General features: G+C 51.0%; 1 protein-coding gene across 1 annotated transcript in view; it reads left to right on the top strand.

Annotated features, from left to right (window-relative positions):
• Nucleotides 1-254: 254 nt before the first annotated feature.
• LOC128271612 (ETS-like protein pointed) overlaps nt 255-23,973 on the top strand; it is a 112,042-nt gene continuing 88,323 nt past the window's right edge. Inside the window, exons 1-2 of the mRNA XM_053009204.1 lie at nt 255-827; nt 6,905-7,025. Of these exons, the coding sequence (XP_052865164.1) occupies nt 255-827; nt 6,905-7,025 (694 nt within the window). The remainder of the gene's footprint in view (nt 828-6,904; nt 7,026-23,973) is intronic.

Below are 23,973 nucleotides of genomic sequence, written 5' to 3'. Positions count from 1 at the left end.
CGGCCACCGGACGGTCGTCACTAATTAGCTTCATCGTCGTAATCCCTCTGGACAACACAAACACACACACACACACACCGGAACAGATGGATCCAGAAGTCTGGGCTTCTGATGGTCCCGTTAGGGAAGGTTCCTTTCCGTCGTCCCAATGCGGGATCGGTACCGGGAGTGTTGGTTTTCATTCATCTAAAGCCCCCGAGATCTGACAGAGTTCCTTTTCTTCTTCCCCCACCGACAGGAGGCCCATTCGAGCAATGGAAACGGACCTGGCGTACGAGGTACTGGCGGACTATTCGCTGCAAGAGACCCCATTCTACGAGGCACCGACCCCAGTGGCAGCGGCTGGCGTCAACTTTTACCACCCCAACACCACCCCACCGACAGCCAGTGGCGGCCAACACCAGCAGCACCAGCAACACCATCCCCAGCAGCACCATCCGCAGCAGCAGCAGTCCCGCAGCAGCCGTCTCAGTGACGCCTATGGTCGGACGGTGGTCGCTTCCATGTTGGCGGCCAGCAAAATGCAACTGATGAACTCGGGACGAGCCGGCGGAAACGCCACGGCGCTCGCGGGCACCATGGCCGGAATGTCCCTGGCCGCCGGTGGCCAGCAACAACAACACTTCCAGCAGCAACAGCAGTCGCAGTCGCATTCGCAGCAGCACCACCACCAATCCCTATCCGGAATGGCGCTGGTGCCGACGGGAGTCCCAAATCTCGACTCCCTAGCGCTCTCTGGCGGCGGTGGTGGGACCGGTGGTGGCGTAGGGCTGGTGAGGCCCAAGAAAATGAAGAAATCCGTCAGCTTCCTTCCATCCTTCGTGCAGGTAAGTGCCGGGACCGTACGTGTATGTTCTGCTGATGACGTTGCCTAACAGGGCATCGGCTCCCGGACGTGTGTTGCATTAATGAGAAAGACTGGGGGTCCCCTGGGCGGGAGGCGACCCCGGGGCTGGGTTAGAAATGGGGAAAACGACCATCGCGCACCACGCATTGATACGCGATGCGATGCAAGAAAAGTGAGTATTTTAATTTCCCAAACCCGTGCACCGGACCGGGGACCGGAAACAAAACGCACATCGCCTGAGGGGGGGAACGCGCCATGAAATATTCATCATTCTCATTCATTCATTCGTAGGGAGTGTACGTGCCCAGCGCGCGCGGAAAGGACACACGGGAGCCCCGGAGCGCCCAGAGTCTCTCGGGTTCTTGTCTCGGCTAGATGAGTCTTTCGTCTTTGGGGTGTCGAAGGAATTGGACCATTTTTGGGGCGTGGGCGATAAGCGGGCTGCCAGTAGCATGTTCACGCGTTGGCCTTCCTTTTAATGGCAATCATTGAGCGGGGCGCACGATAGCCAGTGTCGACCACCGGTCATACGTGGTCTGATCAAAACATTTCGCGATATTTGAATTTCCGCGGGCTACGAATATCCGATCGATTTTTTTGTGGCGTTAGGTTGCTACACATGTCAATGACTTATGGTAAAAAGTTCGGCCATTTCGAGTAATCGGTCAATTTTTGACAGTTGTTTTGCTTGGGCGTGTTTTGGACGAATTGCGCATAACTTGCAGGTAATATTCTCTATTGACCGTTCTATCCTTCGGCAACAACTCATGATGCACCACGACCCTGCAATCGAAGAAAACTGTAAGCAAAACTATTCACATTCGACCAGACTTTTCTTTTTAACGTTCACATCTTCTCGGGCCTCTGAGAACATTTTGAACTGGATGCTTTTGGTCTTAAAAGCTTCACCATAATCCACAGTCAACATTTCGATTGCATTCGAGGTCTTTATTTAGTTTTTCACACAAAATTTGATAAAAATTCTTTGGCATCTATTTTTTTTTTGGAATAGATAAAAATCGCCGCTGAGCCAAATCTTATACAAGCAAAGCAGCTGTCAAAACTTTACTGATCATTCAAAATGGCCGAACTTTTCACCATAAATCACTGACATGTGTCACTGACATGACATGACATACGGGGAATACGTAACCCGCGAAAATTAAAATGTCGCAGAACTTTTTGATCAGACCACGTATCGGGTCGGCCCTCTCTTCGTGTGTTTGCCCAACTCAATGCACCGCCAGCGGGCGCGCGTTATCAGCGTCGCCGTGGTCGTCGGTGACCATCGATTCCGATGCCCAGATTACGGACGTGGCCCGCGCCGCGCGAATCTCGCAATCGCGATTGCTGCCAATGCTGCCCTTATCGATGACCGAACCCCGGGTCGGTCGATAACACCGGCGATGATGTCACTCAAGGGAACGGAGAGCTATTCCCACTCGCAGCCCGTGCCACGTCATCCCTCGCCCGAGATCGTGTGTTTCGTCTGTGACTGGCTGACGGTGATCCGTCGTCGTCGTCGTCGAATTATAATCGCATATTTAACATTTCATTATGACAGTCACCGAGTGGCATATTTATTCCCCGCATTCCCGGGGCGTGCCTGCGTGCGTGTGCCTTTTTTTTTTTGTTGCACTGATCCTCGCTGCACTGCGCGCCGGGCCGAGATCGGATCGGATTGCTTTCTTATGCCACCGTTAATCTGTTGTGCCGTTTGAGATAATTATTTACACCCGAACACCCGTCGTCGACGGCTTCGCCCGTCATCGGGTCGGGCAGGGAGGCCCTCTCCAGCATCCCTCCTCACCCCCGCTAGGCGGATGATCAATGGAGCGCGAGGTTGTCGCGCGAGAAAGCGATCACGCCACGATCAAACATCGGACGCATTTGTCTATCCGGGACCTGCCTGGTGAGCGCTGTCAAAATATTGCAGCAAATTTATGGTCTCGCACCGGATGTTAACCCCTTTTTGCCGGTGGCGAATCTCCCGCGGCATTGGAAAGGCATTCCCCCGGGAGAATTGCAGCCTGCTGGATGATCGGATTGTGTCGGGCTGATGTTGTAAATTGTCAAACTCAAACGCCGGGCAGGTTGTGCGCCAATGTGTTCTGCGCGCTAAACGCATCGTGTGGCCCGCGTGTGGCCGATCTTTCGCGTCCTCCTGTCGATTCGTACGCTGACGATCGTGACGGCGCGCGCGGAGTTTACTTGCGCGCCCGGCGCGTGTTGCTCGCGCGTGTGATTTCATTCACAAGCCGCGCCGCTACCGGAGCGCGAAGCACTGGATCGTCTAAGCAGTGGCGCGGGGCACGTGGCAGCGGTAGTAGTGGCCCCGAAGACAGTGTTTAGCTGTTGCTGCGACGGCGGCGGCGTCTTGGTGGGTGTCGTTGGTATTATCCAGCTGTCGATGCTTCGCGTGGTCGGTTCGCTGCTGCTGCTGGAGGCGAACCGCTTCGTTAGTGCGTAGGATGTTGATTGCACGTGTGTTTGTGCGTGTGTATGTTTGTGTGCGTGCAGGCTAGAAATCACGGAGGAGGGTGTGATCGAAGGCGATCGAAGGCGATCTAAATGCGTGACCGCCGGATTGCCGATTGCTTCTGGTTTTATGAATGAAACACGCACTCGGTGGCGGCCACGACAGGAGGAGGGTGCGGGTTTGGGAGGCACTTTGTGTGTGCGTACGCGATGTTGTGGGGGGGCAGGGCAGCGCGCTTTCGGGGAACTGGTTGCTGTGTGTGTGCGCCCGCCGGCGAGCACAGGTTACTACGATGCCGCGAAAGCCGCAGAACCACCCGAATGGTGCGTCCGTCTTGTGGCCCTGTTCTGGACTTCTTCCACTCTCTCTCTGTCTGTGGGTTTTTTAAGGGAGCATGCTGCTGGAATGTATGCTTTGCACCATTGTTGCACGCGCCGGTTCCGTATCTTCATTCATCGATTTTCGATGCGACGCGCTGCTCCCAATCAGCCCGGCACAGGGTGATCCGTTTGCCTCGTTAATTCCAATCCTGGTTTTGCCACTACTTGAAGTTAGTTGCTTTGGGGAAAACTCGGAGCTCTGCTCTCAGTATGTCTGGTAGTTTAAGTTCAATTCCATGCCTTCAATTTTTAAATTCCTTTTTCTGTAACAACCATACCAAACTTAGGCTGTCTAGCAGGTTGTTCAATAAGTTTGGCGCTTCAAGAAGAAAACACAGTTTTACGGTTTGAAATACAATGTATTATTCAGTGTAGTCTCCCTGAACATCAATACACTTGTTACAACGAGATTCTAATTTTTGTATTCCATTTTTGAAGAGAGAATTTGGAAAGACTGCAAAATACGCTTTCACAGTTATTATGAGCTCATCATTTGATGAAAATCGCTTTTCACTCGTGATTTTGTTAGGTCTGGAAACAGATGGAAGTCACTAGGGGCCAACTCTGGTGACTGCGGTGATGGTCCAGCAATTAGAACTTTATTCATGGATTTTTGCCATTTTCAAAATGCTCTTGTGACACGGTTCTTTGCCCTGATGAAAGAGGCTGTTTTTCTTCTTCAAACCAGGTCTTTTTCCACATATTTTCTCTTTCAGTTCTCTCTCTCAAAATGTTACAACAATAATCAAAATTTATTGTTTTACCAGTTTACAAGTAATCCATCAACAAAATTCTTTTCGCAACCCAAGAAATTGATGCTGACACCTTCTTGGCCGATTTCGTCGTTTCTTTCGATTTCTTCACGAACTCGTTTCGGAGCCATGGAACTCTTTGACCTCTTGTTTTGATTCAGGATCATGAGAATGGCAAGTCCATTGTGCACACAGCTTTCTGACAGCCCAATACTTTAGCCAGCCTAGGGCTTCTACAAAATCTCTTTTAGTCACTCGATGATTTTCCAAAACGATATCCTGTATTTTTCCTACGAATTCAGTTCTTGTTGCTGTTTTTGGACGCCCTTGGCGTGAATCATCTTCAAGGCTTGTATGACCACTTTTGAATTTAGCAAACCGTCTCTTTACTGTATTAATTACAGGCGAAGAACCCTTATATACATGCAACATAAATTTCCTTTGCTCTAAACCTTCCAATAATCACTTCATGATACTTGATTTTTCCATTGCCAAAAATCCTGCCAAATACTGTGCCACGTCGATACTAAATAGCTTGTCAACAAAGTATGAAGAGACAGATTTAAATTACATTTCACAACCCAGTATTTTGACGTAAGCCTGCCGTGTGTGAGGCTCAGAACTACCGTACACATTTCCATAAATTGGAATTTCAGAGTGGGCCCCGCTAACCGATTGGATGTTGTGACATTTAAGAGCAACCAACCAATCGTTAAACAATCTGAAAGTTCAACAAAGCATCGGCATTAATGGTGACACCAAACGCGGCTCTGAATGAATTCTAAGCTCCGGTCTTCGGTCAATCCCGTTTCACTGATCTTCATATTCATGTGGAGAAGCGCGCGCCCGCGTATCTTAATCAGGTTAACGCGATACGCTCGAGCAACAGCAGCCATCGCCTCGTACATTGATTGGACTGCATAATATGCAATCAAATTAATATCCCCTCCTTTTGCGTGGTGGCCGGTCGGTGGCTGAGGGCGCTCGTCGGTCCCCGGGTCCCCCCCGAAGGTCACGCACCCCTCGTGAGGATCGCGTGAACGAACGAATCTTTCAGCGGTACCCGGTAGCGCAGGAAATGGAAGAAGGTCGCGCACCGTCGCGGCCGTCGTGCTTTCCCGCTGACGTCTTCATTCTCGCGCCCGCGACTTGACGGTCGTGTTACGGCTGGGGCTGGTGACAGACGACCGGGCAACCGCGGGAGTATTTATGCCGCGTTATGCGTGCTCCGATAATCTCGCCCCACCAACAACTACAACTACAAATGACAGCCCATAAAGATAAAGTTCACCCCTCGTTTCTGTTGGGTCGCGCCAGATCGAGGGGTGTCTAATCTTGCGGGACGGCTCGGCGGCGGCGGCGTGAGGGTGATCCCGCGCGAACCAACGTTTAATCATTATTGTGTTAACATATTTATGGTGGTTTAACGTCGCTCACCGTCTCGTTTCGTGGCCACTAAATTTCACGGTTCGTTCCGAGCGGGCACACTTCCGAGCGGTCCGGGATCGCGCTTCCGGTCCGGGATCGGATCCGATCACACGAGGCGGCGCCCGCGGTTCGCCCATTGGATGGAAATTAATATGTCTCTATTTAGTGTCTTGAATGGTCGTGAAACGAAGACCGACGGGTAATTACATGTGACGTCATGGGGATCGTAAACTCTCAACTGGGAACTAGGGTGGTCCATCTAATGTTTTCGGATCCCACGCGCAAAATATCGATTGTGGCTGTCGCTGTATGAAACCAAATGTCGCCCAAGTTTTCAGCTTCAATTTCGCCCAAGAACCAATCAGCGAACGTTTCGGTCGGTAGCGTATGCCGTCGACGGCTCCTTCTATATTTTCGAAGAAAAAAGGACCGATGAAGCCGTCAGACAAATATACGCACCGCAATAGTCACTCGTTGTAGATGCATTGGCTTCTCTTGCACGATGCACGATTAAATGAACTTGACAAATTTCGTACACTTTGAGTTATGGACTCACAGATATGGAACTAAGTTTTTAATATTTCCCTATTTTCTGTAAGCTCCCATTTCGTAAATGTCAAAGTTTTTGCTAAATGTTTACAATTTCCAGAATGAAGTTTGGCGTTTTAAAAATCAAGTAATCTGGGTAGTTTAAAATCCAACACTTGATGGATCATCCTATACAAACCAGGAGTACCCAATCCTTGGGGTGCTCCTCGGCGCACCGTGTGGAATGCTGTGACCGGTAATTTAAGCCTTCGGTTTGCGGTTGGCGTCGATCGACCACACACCGGAAGCTGCCGAAAAAACCTCCGGAAAGTCTGAGAGCCGGGTTGTGCCTGATCTGGTGCTGGTCGTAAAAAAATCGATCCACAGCCACAAAGAAGGAAACCACACCGCAGTTCCCCAAAAAAAAATTACATTCCTTTCCAACAAACTGATTCTCGGTCCAAAATTCTCTTCCCCCCCCCCCCATCAGGGTTGCGACGCCGACGCCGGGCCGATCCAGCTGAAACAGGAGCCCCTGGACGACGGACCGATACGCGGCATGCAGAAGGTACCCAGCCTCTCGGATCTGTCCGATCCCGAAGCATCACTCGGTAAGTGTCCACTCCTCTCACGCGTAATGGCGCGTAATATTAAACCACTTCCCCCAGCCCGGCTCGTCTGTGTATCCCTCGCCTCTCGCCATGTAAAGCGCACATTATTGGCTTCAATTGAACCGACGAGGGGTGTACTCGGGGCTTTAAAGTATGCAAAATATGATAGAGCACCGACCAGCACGCCCCAAGAGCGGTTAGTGGCCGCCAATTGGTCGGTTTGGCTAAATTGTGGGTAATTTTCGAATCCGCCGGCCTGCCGGGGCAACATATATTATGATTGCGCAATGGGTGTGCGGTAGCTGGGAACAAATCGGCCGCCTGATCGGTGGATCAGAATCTTTTAGTTTTTATTCTACAAACAGTTAGAATCCAGATAGCTTAGTATGTATTCGTGGTCGGACTCCTGCAGCGAGAGGGAGGCCTCGCGACACTCGAGCAGCTCCAGGTACACCCGGTCCGCGACCGGCGCATGGGCGAGGATCTCGTCGAAGAGGAAATCACTGAACGACACGGCCAGCGTCTGGTAGTAGTCCCACTCGCCGGCCAGCTCCTCGACGATCCCTTCGAAATCGGTCAGATTGCGGCGGCCAAGCGTTTCGACCACCTGCCCGATCGAGCGCGTGTTCTCCGACAGGAACGTGATCGCGTACGGCAGGAACCGGTTGATGCTGTCGAAGTGCAGGTCATTGTACGCGTAGTACGCACAGTCCTGGATGTCCCAGTTCTGGAACAGCAGGTACAGCTCGCGCAGATCGTAGACGTACTGCCGGCAGTCCTCGCTAATTCCGTCGGCTGCCTGGATCTGCTGCAGGAAGGTGGCATCGGCGGACCGCATCTGTGGCACCATCCGCCCGAGCTCGAGCAGTAGTTCGCGGTTGAACTCACGAACCATGTCACCGTTGAACTCGTACAGCTCGGAAATCTCGTTCTGGGTGTCGCGCGCCAGGGTGCTAAAGTTCGTCCCGAACTCAACCAGCACCTCGGAGGAGTGCTGGGCGCTGGCCAGCTGCACCAGCAGCAGGGCCGTAGCGCCCAATAGGAAAAGCTTGCCAAACATGCCACTGTGTATCGTCACTTTAGGAGCGGTAACTCGCGACTGATCCGATGGCCAGATCCACCCGCAAACTTGTAAACTTTTGCTGCTGCCCGGCTGGGACTGGACGTTTTTGGGCTGCAGGCGTAGTTGTTGGTCCTCGGCGGACTATTGATTAGATCCGGTGCTCGATTAGATTGGTAGAGACGACGGGCGAGACCTTCCGTTGGTCAGTGCCATAAAGCTGTAAACCCGGTGCCCGATGCCGATTACGCCGAACAATAAACGCCCATATCGAGCCCCAAACGTGTGCGCTTACGGTAGCGTGAGTACTGAAAGGGTTTACAAAGGTCTGGAGTGTGGGATTAAAAGGCGGAAATTGTGTGATTCGGTAGCCAGCACCTTGTCGCGTCATGGGAAAGAACGGGACGTTGAATTAAGCAGTTGTGGGCTGCGAATTGGGGACGTTACGTTAGGAAGCGCTCCGTTTCGCTGGTAGATGGGGTTCCGAGATTGCGAGGAGCTGTAAAGATTGGCCTTACGCAGGAGGTGACTGGCGTAAATTGTGGGGCTTCTCGAAATCTATTACACAACCCGGCCCGGTGCTTCCGCTTTGTTGATAACCGTCACTTCGGGTGTGTGTGTCCACCACACGGAATCGAAAAGACATCCTTTTCGGAGTGCTCGAAATCCGGGCTGCCCAGAACTCACACCGGACCGGCCGGTTGGTGGGATTGCTGCGTGGACGGTGCCTTAGAGTACAAGTTTTGTTCCGATTCCGACCGGTCAGAGGTTCGATCATCGGGCCAATTGCTATGATCGCGGGCCTAATTATAGACCCGACCGGCGACCGGAGCAAGACAAGTTTTTTCTCTCTATCCTAGAGGGGCGATCGTTGCCCACCGTTCGCTCTAGCCAGCTCGCTTCTCTGATCGTTATTAAACCTTTTTGTGTCTTCTTTCCACACTCCACCACACGCACGCTCACACACACACAGTGTGTCCCTGTGGTGGACTTGCTTTTAATAATGGAAACCTTTTGAAACAATTATCTTCGTATTCGCACAACGGAAAGCAACTCGAACAGTCGAACGGCTTGTTTCGAGCAGCACACTAGCGACACCTATCGGCTGCCAATGGAGATGGCCTATTCGTTACAGCGAAGTCTGGAACCTTTCGTGGTGTCGTTCTAGCGTTTCACATATAGATGGCGCTGTTGAAACCAATACTGAAAATTGAAAAATAAAATTAGTTTATGACAACATTTTGTTTTCACTTATTATTATTATGCGTGCTTAATGCGGCATTTTCGATGAATTAATGTTTTCCAACTCAAGCTTTTAACCATTACCCGTAACGACACTCGATGTTTTACCCTCGTATTTAACGACCTTCTCCCTTTATTGTAGTTTGCGCTCACCGGCGATCGCTGCGATCGTGCAAACGACCATTATTGGGGCCTTTCCATACGATTCCTCCGCTTACACGGCTGCTGCATATGAATTAACATCGTCCCCAGCCGTCCAGTGCCGTCACGTTGAAACGTCATTTCCCGTCTCTCTCGCCGCGCGACCGGCCTAATCCAATCCGGACTCGTTATCTCGTCCCCCCCCACTCACTCATGCCCAGGAGGCTGCCCCCTGCCCCGTTCACTTCTTCTCCTACGCTAAAGGGCACCACTACGCTTGATTGATCTTTATGAATGGAAAGATCAGCCACCGCCAGCAGCAGCAGCAGCCGCGGCAGCATCGATGTTGCCTGTCGTCGTTTGCGAAGTTGTGGCCCCGCTGCGCACCCTCCCCCTCCACCAGTGCGGGATTCGCGTCAACATTCATTCATACTTTGATGCGCTGCAACTCCCGCCCGAACGGCGCAGCGCAGCGCAGGCGGATCTCATCATCATCAACAACTTCGTCGGCTTTCCGCCGACCGCTCGACGCGTTATCGCCGCGGCTACCCGAGGTTTATCACCACCACCCGGGCACGCGGGCCTTAACCTTCGCCGGCTGGCTGGCTGTCGTTGTGCGTGACGTTTCGCCTTTCGCGGAGTTCGCGGGGCGAATCTTACGCTGGGCGCGTTATCTTACGCTGGCTATCGCGGGCTACTTCCTCTCGGGGTTCGGCTCGCCTCGGCTCACAGCTTCCACGCGTCTCACGTGTTTGCCAGTGGCCGTTGGCTGCCCGTTTTTTGCCCTTCCCCAGCCAGCCAGTCAGCCCATTAGCTCCAACGACCGCCGCAAGACGACCGGAGTGGAGTGCCCATTGCGTCGCGCTGTGAAGTCGACGGAGTTGAATTAATTGCAGTTAATCTGGTGGTGGCCGCGATGGTGGTGGTGGTGATGGTGGCGGCGGCGACAGTAGTTCTCCGGTTTTTATTCCGCATCTTCGCGAGATTAAGCGGTTCGGAGCGGCGTGGCCGCGTGCTCCGTTTTATGCTTCGTTTCGCTGTGGCGCTGTGTCAAGCAATTCGTTCTTGGCGTTGGCTTCGGTTACACTTTTTGCACACACACAAATACAATTCGTCTGCACTGCTGCACCGGTTTTAATGTGTTTGCTGTCCATTACAATTGACACTCGATTGTGTACCTCGGATTGGACTCGGGGACTTGGGATTAAGGTGTCGATCGCAATAGATTTAGAATGGATTTAACAACTTCATTTGGCGTTCGCTAGAGGATGCGCCTGGGTTCAGGTTTGGTTGGTTGATTCCCATCTCAAAAGTGTACTAAGTATACTAAGTTTAGTCTTTCGATACCAGAGGACGCTGCTACGAGCCTAATTTTTTTGGTTATATTGGTACACTCTTCATATGAACGTATGTGAAGTATGTGAGTTTCATTTCAATCGGTCGTTTAATTTTTTTTTACATTTAGTATCGACGTGTCACAGTATTTTTTACAGTGGAAAAAATCAAGTATCGTGCAGTGATTGAATTTTTATTTTTGGAAGGTTTAAAAGCAAAGGAAATTTATGGACGAATGGTGAAAGTGTATCAGGACTCTTCGCCTTCAATTAGTACATTCTGCAATGGGCTTTGGAATTTAAACGTGGTCGTACCAGACTTCAGGACGATCCTTGTCAAAGACGCCCAAAACCAGACAAATGCATTGCAAATTGGTAAAACAATCAGTTTTGATTATTGTTATAACATAATAGACCTAGTAAAAGTAAAAATTCGTGGATAAAGACCCGGTTTAAAGAATAGAAACATCCTCTTTCATCAGGACGATGCACAGTGTCACAAGAGCATTTTGAGAAAGGTAAAATTCCATGAGTTAAAATTCGAATTGTTGGAGCATCCACCCTATTCTCCAGATTGAGCCTCCAGCGCCTTCCATCTGTTTTCAGACCTAAAAAAATCGTGTGCTTAAAGCGTTTTTCATCAAATGATGAGATAATGATGAATTCATAAATTGAAATCTCCTTGGAACAACTGTATTGATGTTCAGGAAGACCGTACTGAACAATAAAGTGTACTTCACACCACAAAAATGTGTCCTTCTTATCGAACGACAAAACTTAGTATACACCCTAGTACCTAGGATTGTTGGTGCCTCCGAAACGGAACTCCTTAAGGGTCTGGGTCTCGCAAAAAATTTATCGCCACTTCCGAGTCACTTGACGGGATGGACAAGATCCAAGCGGACCGATACGCGGGTCGTCCTGCGCTGTCAACGGGGCCGATCATTAGAGAACATCAACATGATTTGGCACTGCCAAGTTGTCGTAAATACAAGAAGTATGCCTTTTCTTCTGCTTCGGCCCCGGGGTCTCTGTGTCTGCCGTCGGATCACGCATCTTCCGCGCAGACTGTCGCAGAGTCAGCTTCGATAAGCCTCAAAACGATCAACGAGACCCACGGAGAGACGTCTCGTGTGCGCGCGCCAGCGCGGTAGGAAATATCAATTTAGGAGTCGCCGTAGGTCTGCGTCCTCCAGGAGTCAGGGTAGCTGGGATCGGTTCGCTACATCATTCGCCCGCGGCTTTATCTATTGCGCTCGATCGACGACGCCGTGGTGACTTCGTTCCGATTCGTTCCCCACTAATTGTTTGCCTGGTGAAGTGCGCACGGGGCCTTCTCTCCGGACTCCCCGGACCAGTCCAGTCCCCGGACGAAAACATTTTCATTTAAATCAATCAATATCCTCCCATGGAGAGTGAGCCAGTTAATGCTTGCGCGTGCTCTGGCTCCCGCCGATGATGAACTCTCCGGAGTCCGGTTCGGACCCGGTCGCTCGATCGGATCGGATCGGGATAACGATTCGCCGGCGCCGACGACGGTGGTGGCCACCCCGTGCGTTTGTATCGGAGCTAATTAGCTCCGATCGATCGCTGGGCGCGCGCCCGCACGGATCTTATCTCGCCCTCCCGGCAGGAGGACCAAAACCGATCCCGAAAAAACCGCTCAAGACGTCGCTAATGAGCGTGCGTGTCGTGTTGAGGACGGGTGGGGTTTTCGGTAGCTCCTCGCGCGCGCTTTCGGGTGGTAGCGATTTATCAAAACTACTCCCGCCTAACTCCCGGCTCCCCGGATCGGTAATGTCCGTCGTCGACTGGAGAGATGGAGTGAACGGGAGCAGCATATTATTGTATGGGAAGAAGTTCATCTTTCGTGTGTTTACAGTCCGCGTCAAAACGTCAAAACCGTGCTCTGTAATAGCTCACTCTGGACGTAATGCGCGCGATGATTTGTTGATCGATTTATGAGCGCCGGGCGTGATGACGGGAGCTGACGGAGAGCTCGATTCGATTCCCCGAGGCCACAGGAATATCGGATCACCCGCACGGCTGACAACGGCCGCGCTAAGCCTAAGCCGGATAAAGACGCCGCCGCCGCTAAGTCCGAGGTGCTAACTAGACGCCGCCGGGTCGCCATTATGTGTGGTGCGTTGCCTGAATTGTTATGCGCGGTACGTGATGGATGGATGGACTCCTCGAGGATCGCCACATCCGATCGGCACATCCGATCCCGAGCGGTGGCGACTGTGCGTTTTTATTGCCCCTTCTAGACAGGCCCCCGAAGCTCGGGTTTGGCCCGGGAGGAGTGACCAGAATCAGTTACGGGTCGACAGACCCGGAACCATGTCAGGTACCTCGAGGCAGGTGCGCCCGGGAACAAGCCATAAACCACCCCCGGGGTAAGTGATCCCCGGTGCAAAGGATGTCGCGACGGACGGACGTTTTATGGCCGGATGAAATTGGCGTCGCAGCCGCCGTCCAGTGCCCGTAGCCCTTCGCAATGAGCCGCTCGTCCCGAGTGGTGCCTAATAAACCATGTTGTGCGTAGAACCTTCCGTGCGTGGTGACAGATCAAGGCGTACCCGGCGATCGATTAATTATTCATGACTGGGATTTTGGGCCGCCCGCCAACCGATTGCTACTCCTCGTTTCCTTTTCTCCTGCGACGGAGAAAATCGTTCGTGCGGCGACGCCGGGACGACGACGTACTCCGTAAAATGCTAATTCTCGATGCTGTTTACGAAAATAATCGTAACCCGAACGAACCGAAATCAGGTTGTGCAATCAACATTAAAGCACCCGACAGCCAGCTAGCCAGCGCTCGGGCATCGGCACACAGAAACCAATAAATTTCCCATAAAATCTCCGCGGGACTCTTTGTGTGACTTTTTGTCCCGGGGGTTTGCCGGCCGAAGGAACCCGTTTAGTGCGCGCGGAGTTAAACGCCGCCGCCATCGGGAGTAGCCCAGCTTCCGCCGCTCGATATCTTCATTAATCTGTGATAGCCGCCGCGGCCGAAGCCACGAGAAGTGGAATGCCCCGTTAATTCCCTCGGTCCACACGGCGCACTGTTCTGCAGCAACTTTTCCAACCGCTTTCCGGTTTATGGTAAATATGTTTCTGGTGACGCGCGCACGCAACAACACACGTGTGCGCATATCGCGCGGCCGCCAAATTCATGAATGAAAATGGCGGCGACCGCGCTGCACTGAATGGGGGAGCCTAGAGCCTATTTGTTTTTTTTTGTCAATGAAACCACCTTTCGCTGGCTCCGGGCGCTGCCGTGCACACTCACCTATGAATGGGCTCTTTATGGGCACGAACGGCCTGTCGGGAGGAGGCCGGGCCCTCCGCATTATGCTCGATCGTGGCGGGCTCTGCGCGGTTCCGTTTTGTTGCGGAGTCGCAGCCGCCGGCTTTGTTGTTGTTGTTGTTGTTGGTGGCTGTGTTTCAGCTACCGAACGCCGTCGGTGATGACGATCGCGGTGGGTGCGGCCCGGTGTGCGGCGGTTGTGTCGTCCGGTCGTAAACCCTTCAGGGACCCCGTAGGCCCTCCCCGTCCGATCGTCGCCCCTCGCTCGCTGGTTGGGCCGATGGCTGGGGAGAGATATGTAAATAGAGTCACAAAATTTATGATACATCTTCCAGTTGGCAGCCTCTCGCTCGCTCCCCCCGTCTCCATTCGCTCGGTTGATCGTTTCCCGCTTTTCGAACGCCTTTCGCTCGCTTCCAGCGTCGCGATCATCTGTGCCGTGCGCCCGTGTGTGTGTGCGGGCATACATACATCTCCAGTAATAAGCAGCCGGCGGGCGGGAGGTCTGGGCGGCAGCATGCTTTTCCACTAGCGTTTATGAGGGAAGCCCGTGCAGCAGCCCGTTCGGAGAGGCCCCGAAACAAAAGAGGAATTATAATTATCCCATTCTCATCATCGAACGGGCGGACGGACGGGGTGGTGTTGGGGAGGCGTTATTGGTTTGTTTTCTTCTTCTTTTAATGGAAATGGCCTTTTCTTTTTGATGATGAAAATTTGTTTCCCCCCCACCCCCGGGACCGGTGGCTCGTAAATATTCAAATTCTCGCCAGTTAGAACGCAACCTGGTTTCCAGCGTTGCATTCGGGATAATCGGTCGACAGTTTTGTGGTTGATTCGGAATTATGATTGAGCGTTTGGTGGGAAACGCAGCGAGGAGTATGAGACGAAAATTATGTTGTTCATCAAAGTGTTATGCTTTGCCAAGTGTTTTGAATTTAAATGTTCATTTTTGGTTTTGATTAATGTTTCATTGATAGCTTGTGTAGGTGCTCAATGATAATTCAAACAAAAAGCTATGCGCTAGAACAAACTAAAAACGATATTTAACCTTGGAATAAGATAAAGATAAAGATGACCAGAATAGAATACAAAAGAAGAAAGGAAATAGAAAAGTGAAGTACAAAAACGAACTGAATACAAATAGAATAGATGTGTAATTGAAAGAATGAGTAATTAACAAAACGATATGACTAAAAATGCATATCAAAAAGTAAACAACTAATTTTATTAGTCGATCCTTACGAACAGCTTATAAAGGTTTGATGTAATAATTCAAGCAATACGCTAGGCATTGAAACAAACAAACCAACGAAATTCAACCATATTTAAAATGGAATTTAAAGCTCACTAGATTAGAATACAAAGGAAAAACGAAATAGATAGGAAGTGAAGTATACGAAACAAACTGAATTATAATAGAATAGAAGTGCCAAAATTGAAGAAAAAGTATTGGACTAAATGCTAGAACTAAAAAAGTACATGTCAACAGGCAAACAAATCATCTTGCTTGAACATTAGTTATGAACCTTACAAAACGAGCCAACCAACGAAATTCAACAATATTCATAATGGAATGTAAAGCTAACTAGAGCAGAATAGAAATTAAAATAAAGGAATAGAAAGATTGAATTGAATTAGAACAGAACTGCAGCATAGAACTGAAAAGTTCATGTCAACAAGTGAACATATCAAAAGAGATACATGTTCACACACCTTCAGCATCGACGTTTATGGGTCAATGAAACCAGCAACTGGGAACCTAGAATAAACACTGACCTCGGACATAATAAGTTGTGCTCCTAAACTTGACTGCATCCGGATCGAGAATAGTAAGTTCTTCGTCCGGCATGTAAATCCTCCAAAGCCCACTCATCTCTAGGGTTTTGTACAATGTTATGTTGCCTTACTAAAAACGTTGTATCAAAACAAAGGTCATCGATGGCTAATCAACCTTAACAACGACGTGTTTAGTGATAAAACAAATAAACGAGGAAAAGTGAGAAACACCAAAAGTCTGCGTCTTACGAGAAGCGAATCAGAGAGGCTGTCAAAGTGGCAGTACCTACCACACTCAGTATTCAGGAAGTAAGGTTTCACTATCGACCAGAGGGGCGTTGGTATCAGGATCGACAAACAATCGATCGCCGGACTTGGGGTCTTCTAGGGAGATGTATGATCCGCGCACCACCGACCATGCTCGGCACGTCACGAATGTGTTGGTGTCGCCGTCGTCGATGGGAAGCGTTTTGAATTTCCAATATAGCGCCCCCCTGTGCCCGCGCACTTTCTCACCGCTGGCCTGTGGCCGGGTGATTAGAATAAATTATAAGCTTATTATTAGTCCAACGTGTACGCGCGCCGTCCGCCATGAATGAAACGAGGCTCACCGTCCGAAGGGGCGTGGGGCTGCCTTTGCTTCTCCGCCTGTTGCCGCTCCTGCCATGGACCGCGCTGGACTTTATGAATGAAATCGCCCCGCGGCCGGTCGCCCCAACACACGACGAGATACGGACGTCGTAACACACGCGAAAACGAGAAACCAACTGCGTGTGTGTGTATGTGGTTGTGGTCGGTTACGGACGCTTATGTTTCGTTTTGTTTTCCTTCGCACGCCGACCGCCGACTCCGCTGCTGGGGGCTGCTGAGGCGCCCTAGCCCAGGGAGCCCAGGGAATTGCCCACAATGGGACTCTCTCTCTCTCGCTTGCTGGTCGTACCCCTTTTCTTGTGGTTTTCGGTGGCGTCACCACCTGCGGCGAAAACCTGTCGCTTCGATTTAAATGGTTCATTTGTGTACCACCACCAGCAGCAGCAGCATCGATCGATGCGCCGCTCCAAGTATATGACCACGACCCGTATGGCACACCACCAGCCTCGCCACCACACATAGATTAGCATAAAATTTAATGAGCGGCCCCAAAAATCCGGTCCCCGGTGCTTTGTTCTCGGTCCCCGGGGACTGTCGGGTTTCGGTGGGAAAAAGGACGATGGCCGCACAACGGCCCGCGAAGATCTGTGGTCGCCTGTTGGTCGATGACCACCCCAACTGGCCAGCAAATGAATTGATGAAGACTTTATCTTCATTAGCTGGAGCGCGGTGCCCTGAGGACTCCACTCTCGGCCGGCCCGATCCCGATAACGATCTGCCAAAAACCCTGACCCCGGCCCCGTGGTCCGATCCGCGACTCCGAAACTTGATCACGTGGCTCCATCTGGTGGCCGCCCAGACCGCCCAAAACCATAAATTATTTGGTTTGCATTGATTAATGATTCGAGGCTGCGCTGTCTCAAAATCAGTGACTTCGAGGATGGGAGTCTTCCGCAGGTCCACGCGGGGCACTAGGGAGGATGTGATAAGAAATGGAGTGCGTGGAACGCGAGCGAACCAGTTTTGGGTTTATCATTTCTCACCCGCTCGTCGCTCGGACGCCCGGGTCCGTCGTGTCCTTAGCCCCATGACGAGAGCCGACGTCGCCCTGTCGCTGGGGTCATTGCACGGCATAAATCAAGTAGCGCAGCGCAGTGTCTCGGGGTCTCGCGTGCTGACTAGACCTGAGCTGCCGCTCGGTCGGTCCATCCATCAGCGTCCTGTCAGAGTTGAGGACGCGCAGCAGGTCAGTTTCACACCTTGCGCGATCACGACGACCCGCGGACCCGCGGACCCGGACTTTCCGGTTCGGACCGAAGGGAGCTGGAATGGTAGCAGGTTGAAGTTCGTTCCCGAGCGCGCGAAGGAGCGCGTGTCCCGCGGATCACCGTCCGGAAGACCACCGCTCCGTGGCTGGACCTCAGGAGTTATTGCGGGCAGAGATTTACGATGCCTCTGCCTCCCGGGGCGGTTGGTAATAAATTTAAAAATTTTAGATAACATTCGTCTCGCCCCCGGCGGGCGGGGCCGCAGGGACGGGGGGACGGACGGAGTGTAATTTATGGCCAACCGCGGATGAGGATGAGGCGATCGATGGCCGCCGCCGCCGCCGACATGCGGAGCACGCGGGGTGGCTCATTTGCAAACGATGATTGCTCAGCATAACTAATCCGATTAGTCTCCAGTCCAAGACTAAGAGGGTGGAGCAGCGGGGGAGAGCGTCCGGCTGCTGCCTTTGAGTGACTAACCGACTGATGCGAATTGACGAACGTGGCCCCGGTCCGCGGCACAGGTCCGAGGACACGCCACACGGACCTGTCCGTGAACCGGTTTTGGCTCAAGACACACACTCCGCCGAGGCCCCGATCTCCCTGGCCCCCTTCCGACACCTGCGATCGATGATGGATCGGCCGGCGGGCCGGTGGTGGGCAAGGGCAACTAACAACTGGTCAAACTGGATCCCACAGCCAAGAGCCACGCGACCATTTTCTCATGGAAGGTTAAAAATAACACGCAAAAAAGAGGGGCCTCCATCGGGCTTAAGAGGCTGGGCAGGTTGAGGGAGGGGCAGGCAGGGGTAGGCGTGTTCGGATGCATGCAAAACATAGCCCGTCCACACACAGCCCATCGGGCATCAGGTGTGTGTGTGTGTGTGGCTGGTGCGTGTGGAGTCTTCTGCACGAACCACGGCGGACCTGAATGGACCTGAGTGGACCTGGATCTGGACCTGGTGCGAAGTGGGGCCTGCGGCGGCGGCGGCGAGCCAGCCGGGGCTCTGTGGCTCTGTGGCGTGTAACTTGATCAACCGTGAGACAGATCACCGCAAAAACGGCAAGTTCGGGCGAAAAAATAATAATAAAACGGAGTACAAGATCCAGAGATCCTGCGAGAGTGAGGCTGGAAGACCTGCTGCTGCCGCTGCTACGGCGGCGGCCCTTCTCGCGCCGGTGCGTGTTGTCGGTGTTTTCCCTTTTTTGCCCTTTTTTCTGTCTCGTTCGCCCCCGAGTTTGCCCGCAGAGTCATCCCCCTTCATCCGGTTTAGGGTTGCCCAGGACGGCCGGACGGACCCACGGCGACCAGAAGCGACAAAGAAACATCGACACACGACGGCGCAGGTCTTCGCCTTCGCCCGGACGCTGATTGCAGGGCCGACTGCCCTCGAACGGGGTGGTGGAGTGGAGCGCCCCCCCCCCCCCTCGGTATTCCGGTTGGTGGTTAATTTATTGTTATTGTTATGACTTTTACTTCCATACGATCGGGGCCGCCTCGCTCCCTGGCTGTGGGAACTCCTGACGGGATGGGATAATCCTTGGCCGCCGTCGCTTCAGCCGGGCGCACGCCGCACAAGAAGTGGTTGGCACTTGGCTTCTTGGCTCGAAACAGAAAAAACGGTGCAAACCCTCGCCCGGGCCGGGCAAAACGTCAATGAAGTCCCTGATGCTGCAGCGATCACTGGATTGCGCCGATAGCGCGCCGGGTGCGCCTGGCAAGATCCGCAAACCGGTTTTCGGTGCGCCGATCGCCGCCGGCTCAGGAGGCACACGACCGGGCGCGCTCCCTAGCATCGGGGGCCGATGATGTCGATGATGATGCTGATCGGTTCGTGGCCGTTCGGCGAGAACGATGATGATATCAAGATTGGCTTGCCCCATGTTAAATCCTTGCTTCGCCGGTCCGAGTGGGAAACGAGATCGATGCTCTCCTGGCCGACCTGACCTGGCGCACACAGGAATGAAGATGTACAGCTCGTCCCGGTGTCGCGCGCTGCTGCTAAGTGAAGTAGAGTCAGATTATTAGACCCGGGCGCGCGCCACTCTATGATCCTGTTGGCCGTTTGATCGCTCCGTTACTTTTGCAGGGCGGAGAACCGCGCTATGAAGCGATAGTGAGTAATTGAAAGACGCGGCGATAAGCGGGCGGTGTAGCTGCGAACGGTCCCCACCTTTCATTAGATGCCTTAGTGGGGCTCAGAAGTCGTGTACAGGACGTTATCATCAATCAGGCCACCTGAAGTTACGGTTGCTACGCAGTTTAGTTTAGCGTAACGTTGTTGGGGAAGCACATCCTAATGGTTTTTTATTAGCCACTAGCGGACCCCAGGATCTTCGCTGTCGTGCTAGGCCGCTGGCATGTTCACTTGAACAGCGTCAACTTCTGTGGATGTGCTCCAACACAAAAGTAGTAGTTATCAAAGTCACTAGTAATCGTCTCCATTCGCTTCCATTATATAAATTTACCCCCATTTATTGCATTTCTATGTTTTACTATTATGGGCATAGACATTTAGCAGTTGTTTAGCATGTAACCATACTCACGAAATTCATCGTTATTGGACAAGGATGAATATTATTGCTGTTGCCACCGATCGAAATCAGTGTTTTACTTTATGTTTCCACTTTCTTTACTGCATATTCTTTCGAATACACTGCAATGTAGTAGTATTAGTAGCAAAGTTATAATAATTGATTGATCATAGCATGGTTTACATAGTAATTTCAAATTCAGTTTTTAATCAATACAACTAAGGATCATATTCAGTAAATTTAATAAATACGGCCGGGTGCGTTCTTCTAAGATTAAAAAAAACTAAGGATCAATATCATCAAACCACAAACCTATTACACTTTACTTACTCCATAAACATCTACTGCATTTTGCCAAAGAGTTAAAGTTACGATTAACTTCAGGAACTTGTACTGAATAGAGCTAAGTTGTTTATCTATGGTGAAGGTAATGTATCCACAATGTGACAGCTGCTCACAGCCGTCATCATGCTAAAAGAACCGGAGCAATACATTCCAATGGAAATTAGAGGAAAAGAATCTTAGACGTAGCGAAAATGTACGGTTAGCATACGCTCCAATGCCTCATCTCATCGAGCTAAGCGGCTTCTGTACATTGCTGACGATGTATGACTCAACAAGTTCACGAGCTCTGCAATAACAATATTTTGTGCATTTTTTTTATAAACCTTTGTCGCAGTCTATAGTGGGCCATGCAGTCACCATTGAAGAATTCCGCACACCATTTCTTCCGCCGCTCCGGTGCCAGCGTCTAGACGCAATAAAACAGTTCCGGGAGCAGAAAGTGTGATTTTACGTTTGAATTGATGGCCAATTTTTAATGTCGTGCCTCATGCTGGGCATGCTGGTGTCAAATTCGCGTTCCGGCGAAATAAGTCCGCCAGAAGTCGCGCGCGCGCGCGCCAGAGGACCCGCAAGAGACCCTCTCGCAGATGAACACCCCACACACTAAACAACTAATTAATTGTTGAAAAGCTAGCTCCCTGCGTGTGTTTGTGTGCGGGTGGCTCTCGTTGAAACATTACGCCACCAGGCGGAGGGGCCGTGTACGAACAAGTTCCATTTCGATGGGTCCCCATTGTTTGCGAACGGAACGGATCACCGGCACCGTCGGTACGGAGGAGATCCGGAGTGCGCTCGCGCGCGTGTTGGGGCCACCACCAACGTTCGGGGCGCATTATTCGTGCGCCCGGGGTTTTTGGGGGGTGACAATGGTTTTGGGACCCGACCACCCGAGCGGCGGCGACGGCAGTGGCGATGGCGGTGTCACATTACGACGGGTGTCTAAAAAACCGCTACGTGCTACGTTCTGGTCTCTCTGCGGTGGCGGCGTCGACATGGCGACATAATCTAATGGGTGGCACACGTAGCATAGGCCACCACCACCGGCGCTCTCCGGTCCGGTGCGCCGAAGGGGGCACTGCGAGGCGACGAGGCACACATCCGGTCATTTCGAATTTTCAACGCCCCACACCCGGACCGGACCGGGGCTTCATATACACACAATTTGTCATGCAAAACGGAACGATACTCTGTGCTCTCTGTGTCCCCCGGGGACTTCTTCGAAGAGGAACCACAGGTTTTTGGGGCCAACGGCTCGTCGGCGGTTCTGAATCTTTCGGGCGGGGGCCGGATCAGGTTCTCAGCATCGCCCACGGCATTAAGTTCCGAATCTCTCTCCGGCATTCGATTGCCATTCTGTGGCTTTCTTTCGCGAATTTTCATTCGCAGGAACTGCCCTTAATGAGATATGGTGATAATGAGCTGAGCTCCGAGAACTTCTCATCTCGAGATGCCTTGAGGCTTGAAATTCGAACATCGAATCCCTATTGTCGCCGTTTCTTTTTTCCATTTGTTGGGCAACTGTTTTGGGCTTCGAGCGTATATTTTGTGTACCGCGAAGCGCCAACATCAAAGAACTTTCCTCTCGGAAGAGATAATTTCTTCAAACGCCGGAGACAGGCAACCAGGTGGGGTGGCACAAGTGCGTGCGGGCGCGCGTGTGTGTGTGTGCGGGCGACAGTTCAGTTCCTTGAGAGAGCGCACAACGCCTCTGTAATGAGCCAGCCAATTAAATATTGACATTTCGCTGTCGTCGTCGCCACCGTCGCGCCGCTTGTTGTGAGGCTAATTTTCGCTGTCAGTCGAGAATTTTGTGGTGACGGGGAGGCAGAGGGGGCGAGGGTTTGCGATACGGTCGCAAATCTTTTAATTACGCTACCCTCGGGCTATCGTAATTCAATTTTGAAATTTATTATTTTCTTCGGTTTCGCACCGACCGGCCGACGGGAAGGACAGGACGCGCCACGCCGCGAGCACCTTTCGCCTTTCGTGGCATCCTGGCGGTTGTGGCCATTTTTGGGTACTTCTCTCCTCCCTGTCAACTTTCGCCATCGTTGTGCGTTTTATTGTTTGATCGCGCACCTTTCTCGGTTCGCTCGCTCGATGTTGCTGCGTGTCTCTCCATGAGGTCGATCGAAAAGTACCTTCAAGGTGATGTTTTCGATGGCCATTAGTTGGTTCAGATCATAAGACTGTGTCAAGGATTTCGTTACTCCGTTCGTATGTTTTAGAACAAAGAACAAATAAGAAAGGTTATCTCGTAGACATTATAGATTAATATTAATATTTTATAACTTTCATTAAAACGGCATTGTCGAGCGTCATGTTAAAAGGATTACTATTAGGATTAAAACTATTGGAACAACTTTTTGCTATTAACGAACTGCGAAACTGTTGAAAACTATGCAAGTCTACAAACTCTCTTAAGTAGTAGTAGTAGTAGTAGTATTTATTGAATGTGGTTTGTATGATCGTGGCACGACTGCCGAGCGGTACATTATAATAATAACGGGTTCGCTTTAGCACTCCTCGTTGTTCCGTATTAACGGTCGTTTTTGCTTTTGAGCGCAGTGAGTTTGTACTGATTGTTGTTTGTATGCTCTGTTATGTGGGAAAAAAAAAAAAAAATTAAAAACCCACGACAAATTAAAAAAAAAAAAAAAAAAAAAAAAAAAAAAAAAATTTACATTATAGCTTACATCGCTAATTCCTTAAGATCTAATTACATGCTAATATTTATGCCGGTAGTAGTGCCCTAAGAGAAGCGAGTGAGCTCGCTCGGCAGTTTTTAGAGTATTTCTCGACTATGTTGTCGACATGATTTTTTAGAAAATCCATATGCGTCCTGGCGTGTAATTTCGTTGTACTATACCATGGGGGTACGTTTATTATTAGTTTTAGAAGCTTGTTTTGGTGGATTTGCAGCTTCTTCATATGGGTTTTTGCACACTTGCTCCAAATTGGTGCTGCGTAGGTTAGGATTGGTCTGAAGCAGGTTTTGAAAATGAGCAGTTTGTTTTTAATATTCAGTTTAGATTTTCTGTGTAAGAATGTGTAAAGAGTTTTCAGTGTCTTCTCTGACTTGAAAATTGTGCTATCAATATGTTTTTTGAACGTTAAGTTTTTATCTAAGTGTAGGCCAAGGTACTTTACGCTAGGGCTCCATGGTACCGTGATTTGGTTTATAGTTGGTCCGGTTGATGGTAGTTTCCTACTGCATCTTTTGCGTGTGAAGTATATTGCTTCTGTTTTCAATTCGTTAATTCTTAGTTTCCATTTACTACAAAACTTACTGTACTGACGCAGAGCATTGTTTAGGGAAGAGATTATTCTCCTGGGATGTTTGCCT

Source organism: Anopheles cruzii, chromosome 3 (assembly GCF_943734635.1).
Source record: "Anopheles cruzii chromosome 3, idAnoCruzAS_RS32_06, whole genome shotgun sequence".
Classification (NCBI taxonomy): Eukaryota; Metazoa; Arthropoda; class Insecta; order Diptera; family Culicidae; genus Anopheles; species Anopheles cruzii.
The sequence above is the reverse complement of the archived record's forward strand: the minus strand, read 5'-3'. Positions and strand labels throughout refer to the sequence as shown.